Source organism: Leptosomus discolor, chromosome 3 (assembly GCF_034619465.1).
Source record: "Leptosomus discolor isolate bLepDis1 chromosome 3, bLepDis1.hap2, whole genome shotgun sequence".
Lineage (NCBI taxonomy): Eukaryota > Metazoa > Chordata > Aves > Leptosomiformes > Leptosomidae > Leptosomus > Leptosomus discolor.
The window spans coordinates 80,982,485-80,990,300 of NC_141393.1; the positions used below are offsets into that span (position 1 = coordinate 80,982,485).

Consider the following 7,816-nt stretch of genomic DNA (forward strand, 5'->3'; position numbering starts at 1 on the left):
CCTACAACTGCCTGTCAGCTGCAAAGCCAATCGCAGTAATAACCGCTGGATCATTTTAAATGTGGCTAAACCTACGTTGGACAAAATCAATCTGCCATTTGTTGGCTCGGAAGGAAATCACTTGCACAGTTTGACGAATTGCTTGCAATACCCTTCAGCAATTCTCAATCGCACCGCTGTGCCCCTTCCTCGCAGCCCTCCTCCTCTCTGCTCTCTGGGTTCGGCTTTTTTTTTTTTTTTTTTTTTTTTCCCCTTTCGCTTGGACTTCAGGTAATCTGAAATGGCACTGACCCTTCTCATCCTTCCGATTACCTTTCTGAAGCATGAACTTGGTATAAAATCACACATCAGAAAATTCACTATAATTATTTTGCAATGCCATCAGCACAGATCCATCAAGGAGGAAACCCAGTAGTGGAATGCTCCTCGCAGCCACATGAGCGGCCAGTCCCGTCCCGCCTGAGTGACAGCTTTGGTAATTAAGTGATTGTAGAGACCTCCCCAACTGTTCTAACAACCTTGTCAGGGCCTGTCTGCGGACAGAACAAGCTGAAATCAATGTGCTTTCTGCTCCCTGAGCATTTCTGATCATGTCCTCAGCCTGCATCGGGGGAAACATTTGACAAAAGAAAAACAGTAGCACTAAACGTTGAGATTAATTTTTTGGAGCAGAAAGTTAACTTTCTTCGCCTGATTTTTTTTTTCTTTCCTTTTTTTATTATTTTTTTTTTCCCCTGAATGAGGGAAAGGCGGAGGGCAGCGGAGAGCCGCCGCCCGGGCGCGGCGGGGCTGGCCGGGGACTAGCGGGCCGTGGCAGCGCTCGTTCCGCGCCTGGCTCCGCGCTGCTCCGCGCCGTTTTGTTCCCGCTGGGAAACGTTCTGTAGCGTCTCCTGCAACGGCCCCAATTACTCCGAGGTACAATCTATCTTCGCCTGGATTAGACGGCGAGTCTGTTGGCACAGTGTAAATGTCAAGCAGCAGCTTTTAATAAAGGGATGTTCAGACTGTTAAATTTCACAGTACAACGGGCTCGGCCCCTCCCGGCCCCCTCCGACCCCCCCCCCCCCTCCCTCCGAGCTGCGAGGCTGCCACGGAGCCAATACGGCTGCGCACCAAAATCCGGGTGGGGAGAAACGCATCGCGGGGTCGGGATGCTGCGCCCTGCCAGCCCCGAGCTGGTCTGCGGAGAGACCCCTGGGAGCCCCTCACCCCGCTCCTAGGGGTCCCCCACGGTGGGGTGGGGGCTTCCCGTCGGGGGGCGAGGCGGCAGCGGCAGCTCCGCACCAGCCCCTTCCCGGCTCCCCGGGGCCGGACCCCGCTCCCCGTGGTGCCTCGGCCGGGGTCGCGCCGCCCCCCCCGCCCCGGCCAGGGACCGGCTGGCGAGCCGGCATCCCCCGGCCCCGCACATGATACCCCTTCCCTGCCGCTCGCTGCCCCCCAGCCTCCATCGGGCATTGATTAGCGCTCTAATTAGCTGCCTGCTAATTAACAAGCGGAGCCCCGTCCGGCTCCTCTGAGTGGCACCTTCGCTCATCGCTTTGATTCGGCTATTGCTGATTTATTGGGGCGGGGGGGGGAAGCTCCGTGGCTTTGCCCGCAGTCAGACGGGTGGGATGAGATGGGAAAGGAGGGGGGTGGGGGTGGGGGTGTCACCCAGCCAGGGGCTGCGGGGGACGCGGGGCTGCAGCTCTCCCGCATCCACTCCCGGCCTCAACAAGTGCAAGGGGAGCCCCGCTGCCTTCCGCGCCCGCGTAAGGTGTCGGTAAGAGGTGGAAGGCCTTTTGCGTGCGATGCCCACGAGTGGGGTTGATCTGGGAAGCCGACCCCGGCCGCGGTGCCCACCGGAGGAGCAGGAGAAGCCGAGGCTGCCGGAGCTCCGGGCTGCTGCGGGACCCGGCCGGGAGCGGAGCGGCTGCCCCCGGAGGGCCTCGCCGCCGCTTTTCCCCAGAATATTTCTGCACAATAGAGTCGAGGATTAAAAAAAAAACAGAAGGAAGGAAATGAAAGGTGTTCACTCTTCGGGAACATGACTTTAAGCCCTAAATCCCGATTCCGGGACGGGGAAGTGTATTGTGAGTTAAAGGATTATGCTAGTGTAACATATTACCCCGGATCCCGCATTCCCCTAGGGATAATTAGGACATACTTTTGGTAAATTGCAAACCAAGACAGCAGGATAAATACAGCTGCCGCGGGCTGCTTCCCTGCCGCAGGAAACCTGTCAGTGCATTTACAGATATTTTTTTTCCCCCTCTTTCTCCCGATCTTTCATTTTGCCCCTCAGTTTTCCGCCTTCTTTTTCTTCTGTCCCTTTTCCTATCCTACTTCCTTCGGTCCGTAGGGACGTGCTGGCAGGAGGTCACCCTGCCGTGCCGCCAACCCCGCTGGCACCGGGGCGGCGGCTCCCGCGCTGCCTCCGGGCCCGTCCGCGCCGGGCGCCCGTCGGGGACAACGGGGGCGGCCGCCACCGCCGCCCAGCGGACACGGGCGGCCCTGCGCCTCCTCTGGGCCCGCCGCCTCCTCTCCCTCACCGGCCTCCGGGCGCAGCACTGGCGCCTAAAGCCCCGGGGCAAACCGTACGCCTCGCTGCGCCCCTCTGGCTGCCCGCGGGGGGCAGCGGTGCGGAGGCCGTCGGGGCGGAGCCGGGGGGACGCTCGGCTGCCCGCGGGCAGGGTTTCCTGCCGTCGAAAAACTTTTTCTCCGAAGTGTGGGAGTGGCGGCGGGACCTGGCCCGCCGCGGAGCTCTGCGAGGGCCGGTGCGCTTGGGGTGAGACACTGGTGACCGGTGAACGCCAGGGTAGAGCCGGCGGTTTTTAGCAGCGAGGACCCAGAATCTCCTCGGCTCCCCCTCCCCACGAGGGAAGGCCAGCCCCAGGCCGTCGGAAGCGGAGCCAAAGGCGGCGGCTCTCTCCGCACCGGTACCTCTCCCGTCGGGGCGCGACCCCTCATCCCGCACCGCTGCCCCGGGGCTGCGGCGTCTCACGTCGGACCCGCCCGCCCGCAACGAGTTTCTCGTTCGCCGCGTCTCCCCGCATCCCCTGTGCACCCCCACGCGCTCCCCGCGCCCCTCCGTAGCTCTGTGCGGGACGGCTTCCGCGGGAAACGAACAGCGGTGGGGGCGCACCCGCGCAGCTCTGCGCAGGACCCGGTATGGGGGGGGGGGTAGGCAGGTACGGGGGGCAGGCCGGTACGGGGGGCAGGCAGGCCGAGGAAGGGGTTAGAAGGGACCCTCGTGTCCTCGCTCTCCCGCTGCTCGCCCCAGGCCGGCGGCGGGCTCCCACCACCGGGGCAGCCGTAGTGCGCGGGGCGGGGGTGCCAGCGCCCCCACAACTCAGGCATCACCTTGTACCTTCGCCAGCACCCGAAAAAAATCTCCCTTGAGCTCCTCTTGCCCTGCGCCCCCCATCGCTCTGCCCCGTCCCCCTGAGCCCCCGAGGTTTGGGGCAGCGGCTGCTGTTGTGGGGGTTGCCGGAGGCCGGGAGGGGAGACGTCGGGGTTCTTGGAAATGGGAATCGGTACTAAAAGTATAACTCGGAGAACTCTAAATCGTTCATTACCACCTTTATAATTACTCTGCTAATTAGACTGACGCGCCACTTCATCGGGATTAATACGATGGCTTGTCACCGGCACTTCCCATTGCTCTGACATTCAACCAGGGAACCGGCTCGGCAACACCGGGTGATGCTCTCCGGGGGTTCGGACCCGACGGGGCGGCGGCGGCGGGGACGGGCGCGGGAGGGAGAGGGGGGGGCGCGCCGAGGCGCGCCCCCCCCCTCCCTCCCGCGCCCGTCCCCGCCGCCGCCGCCCCTGATTGGCTGCCTCCCGCGCTGCGTCAGCCCCCGCTCGGCCTTCCGCCAATGGGGGCGGGCAGCGGCGGCGGCAAAAGCCCGGGTTTATAATAAACGGCGCGAGAGGGGGGGGACGGGGGACGGGGGACGCGGCGGCCGTGACGTCACGGGGGGAGTCGCCGCCGCCGAGAGGAGCTCGGTGGGCACGGACGGGCGCGCCGCAGTGGCCGGTGTCCGCCCCGCTCCGCGCCCGGCAACTTCCCGCAACAAAGTTGGGGAGCGGCGTAACCGGCCCGGCGGCGATGCGGTTCTCGGCGGAGATCCCGCGTTAGTGCCGCCCGCGCAGCCGGTCCGCGGGTTGGGGTAACCCGCTTCCTTCCCCCCCATCCCCCCCCCCCAAAACCCCCACCCCGCCCCCCTTTTCCCTTCCACCCCCGGTGCGACCCCCGCGGGGATGCGGGCGCGGCGCTAAGCGGTCCGCCATGGAGGGGCCGAGCGGGTCCAGCTTCGGGATAGACACGATCCTGTCGGGCGGCAGCACCGGCAGCCCCGGAGTCATGAACGGAGACTTTCGCCCCCACGGTGACGGCCGGCCGGCGGATTTTAGGAGCCAGGCCACGCCGTCCCCCTGCTCGGAGATCGACACGGTGGGGACGGCGCCCTCGTCGCCCATCTCGGTGAGCATGGAGCACCCCGAGCCGCACCTGGGGGTGGCGGAGAGCCTCCCGCCGCCGCCGCACCACCTCCACCTCGGCCCGCACCCGCCGCCGCCGCCTCCGAGTTTGCAGCCGTCGCCCCCGCAGCCGCCGCCGCCGCCGCCCCAGTTGGGCTCGGCCAGCTCCGGCCCCAGGACTTCCACCTCTTCTTTTTTAATTAAGGACATTTTGGGCGACAGCAAACCGCTGGCGGCGTGTGCACCTTACAGTACCAGCGTCCCCTCTCCCCATCACACCCCCAAGCAGGAGGGCAGCGCGGCCCCGGAGAGCTTCAGGCCCAAACTCGAGCAGGAGGACGGCAAAGCCAAGCTCGACAAACGCGACGACACGCAGGGCGACATCAAATGCCACGGTGAGTACGGCCCGGCCCGGCCCCGCACCGCCTCGGCCGCCGTTTAAACCGGGGCCGCGGCGCTCGGCCGCATCGGTGAAACGAAAACCGGGGGGAAATCTGTGGTAGGAGAGCTCCGCTCTGCCGGGGCTTGTCGGTGATCCTCGCTACCGCGGGTTTAAGATCGGTAGGAAATTAAATCGCCTTTTTTTTTTTTTTTTTTTTTTTTTTTTCCCTCCCCCCTCTCTGTCGGCCTTTCCTCCTCTTTTTTATTCAACTTCCCTGGTTTTAAGGAAATAGCCGGAGCAGTGGGATCGCGTTGGAAACCAAAATGTATTTATTTTTAATGCAAATGCGCATCAATGATTTTCCGGCTTTCTAAGAACCGGCGGCTCAGCTGCACTTACTGCCTTTAGCCTTTTCATTTTTGCTCATTCGATCTAAAATAAAAATAAGGAAAAAAAAAATTCGCACTTGCCCAACAGCCAATACCAGAAAAACTTTTAATTAAAAATAAAATAATAAAACCCCCATAACCGGCCCGCGATAGGCAGCGGAAGGTTGGAGGGCTTTGTGCGTTTTGCAAAACACCAGGGTTTTCCCCGCGCCGGGATAGGAACGTTTATTTCTCCATATTTTATTTTATTTTATTTTATTTTATTTTTAATCACAAATTCCGTGATTGGGGAAGCCCCCGCCGTGCGGGGCTCGTAAATGAAAATAGCGATATGTGCAGGGGAAAAAGAAGGGGAAGGAAGGGGAAAGAGTGAGCAAAGGCGAGGCAGGGGCTATTTTCCCCGCGGTGCCGGTGGAGCTGCCCTCCCTCGCAGGCAGCTCGGTTCAGCCGAGAGGCGACAGGACACGTTTTTCTGTATTTCGCCCCATTGAGATATTTTTGCCAGAGCAGCGAGACGCCCGGGTGTGCCGCTCGTTTTGCTCTTTTTAGCATTAGCATAAGAGTGCCCAAACCAGCTGTACAGTCTGGTCTGGCCATTTTTGTGTGCACCAACCTCCCCAGTGGGTCAATTAGGGAGATTATTGTTCTTCCTGCGGGGAAGATCAAGGAGCGCCACAAACCCGGGCCCGAGCGGAGCCGGATTGACATATCGATTTCCCGGCATTTCGGGCCGGGGGGAGAGGGCGAGAAAAATAACGAAAGCGCCGTAGTTGGCAAGCGGAGAGCGGAAATCCCGCCGTTCCCCGGACGGGCTCGCCGCCGCCTCCCCCCGCCGTGGCTCCGTTCCCCGCCATGCCCCGGAGGAGGCCCCCGGGGGAGGAGGCGGCGGGGCCCGGTAAGCTCGGCGGGGCGGGATAGGGGCCGAACCGGTGTCCCGCCGGCCCTCACCGCGCCTCGGCTCGCTCGTAGGGACAAAGGAAGAGGGCGACCGGGAGATCAGCAGCAGCCGGGACAGCCCGCCGGTGCGGGCCAAGAAGCCGCGGAAGGCGCGGACCGCCTTCTCCGACCACCAGCTCAACCAGCTGGAGCGCAGCTTCGAGCGGCAGAAGTACCTGAGCGTGCAGGACCGCATGGACCTGGCCGCCGCCCTCAACCTCACCGACACGCAGGTGAAAACCTGGTACCAGAACCGGAGGTAAGGCGGGCCGGGGGCTCCCCGGAGAACGTGGGGTGCGGTGGGATGGGCGCCGCCGTGTTCCCGCCCGCGGAAGCCCGGGGCGATGCGGGGAGCGCCCGGCGGCTGCCCCGCGCCCTCCCCGGCGGCGGGCTGGGGGGTCCGGCCCCTGTCACCGCTGCCGTAATTTTCTGTCTCATTACATACGGTTGCAGCCACCCTAATTCTGTCGCAAAACATTAGTGTCAGTGCGCTGCGATCTAACCGTGTGCCGTGGTTATTAATTTGGCCGCCGTGTGCATGTGTCGGGAGGGGGGGGGTGTGCGGGAGGGGGGGGGGTGGTGGTGTTGGAGGGGGAGCCGGGCACGGCCGGAGGCGGGGGGGGGGGAAGGTCGCGCCGTGTGCGGGCCCGCAGGGCCGGGGCACCGGTGGTGCGGGGCTGTGCCGGGGAGGGGGCTCTTCGCCCGCGGAACTGGGCCGGGTGCCCCGTCGCGGCTCCCGCCCTGCAGCCGCCTCTCGTTCCCCCCGGCAGGACGAAGTGGAAGCGGCAGACGGCGGTGGGCCTGGAGCTGCTGGCCGAGGCCGGGAACTACTCGGCCCTGCAGAGGATGTTCCCCTCGCCCTATTTCTACCACCCCAGCCTGCTGGGCAGCATGGACAGCACGACGGCGGCCGCGGCGGCCGCGGCCATGTACAGCAGCATGTACCGGACTCCCCCCGCGCCGCACCCCCAGCTCCAGCGGCCGCTGGTGCCGCGGGTGCTGATCCACGGGCTGGGACCCGGCGGGCAACCGGCCCTCAACCCCTTGGCCAACCCCATGCCCGGCACCCCGCACCCCCGGTGAAGCGGCACCGCGGTCCCCGCAACGAGCCCCTTCCCCCTCCCCGTCCCCCAAACAAGCCCCAGCACCGCAGAGGAGGAAGCGAGGGGAAGCCGAGGGGCAGGAGCTTCTGCAGGCAGCCACCGGCCACCGAGGGAGGCGATCAGTCAGAGCAGGGACTCTTGAACCGTGAACCCAGAGCCGAGCCCGTAAGTGAAACGACCACACGCGGGGGAAGGCGGGCAGAGCCGCGGGGCGACCCGCCGACCTCGGCTCCTGCGATGCAGGACTTGGAGCTCGGAGAGAGAGAGGGACGGAGGGGGAGGAGGAGGAGGAGGAGGAGGAGGAGGAGGAGAGGGAGAGGGAGCCCGAGCCCGCCGGAGAGACTAACGGCTGCGGAGGACGGAGGGAATGAGAGCGCCTCGACCCCCGCCCGGCGGAGAAGACCGGGGGAACGGAGAACTTTGCACTGATTTTTCTCATGACTTTTTTTCTTTTCTTTTTTTTTTTTTTCTTATTGAAAAGTGGCATGCTCCCTAATGCGAACAGAATTGTACAGACCGAGTGCTGAGTGCTATATCATATT

At 63.8% G+C, this 7,816-nt stretch overlaps 1 protein-coding gene across 1 annotated transcript; it reads left to right on the forward strand.

Moving 5' to 3' along the window:
* Nucleotides 1–4,273: 4,273 nt before the first annotated feature.
* On the forward strand, nucleotides 4,274–7,254 carry BARHL2 (BarH like homeobox 2). The gene is made up of 3 exons (XM_086463334.1): nucleotides 4,274–4,859; nucleotides 6,205–6,430; nucleotides 6,942–7,254. Exons 1-3 carry the CDS (start codon nucleotides 4,274–4,276, stop codon nucleotides 7,252–7,254), a joined length of 1,125 nt encoding a protein of 374 aa, XP_086319460.1.
* The last annotated feature ends 562 nt before the right edge of the window (nucleotides 7,255–7,816 follow it).

Coding starts and splice junctions, on each gene's coding strand:
- BARHL2 (XM_086463334.1), top strand. CDS start 4,274: ATGGAGGGGCCGAGCGGGTCCAGCTTCGGGATAGACACGATCCTGTCG. Junction 4,860..6,204: donor GGGCGACATCAAATGCCACG/GTGAGTACGGCC, acceptor GCTCGCTCGTAG/GGACAAAGGAAGAGGGCGAC. Junction 6,431..6,941: donor ACCTGGTACCAGAACCGGAG/GTAAGGCGGGCC, acceptor TCCCCCCGGCAG/GACGAAGTGGAAGCGGCAGA.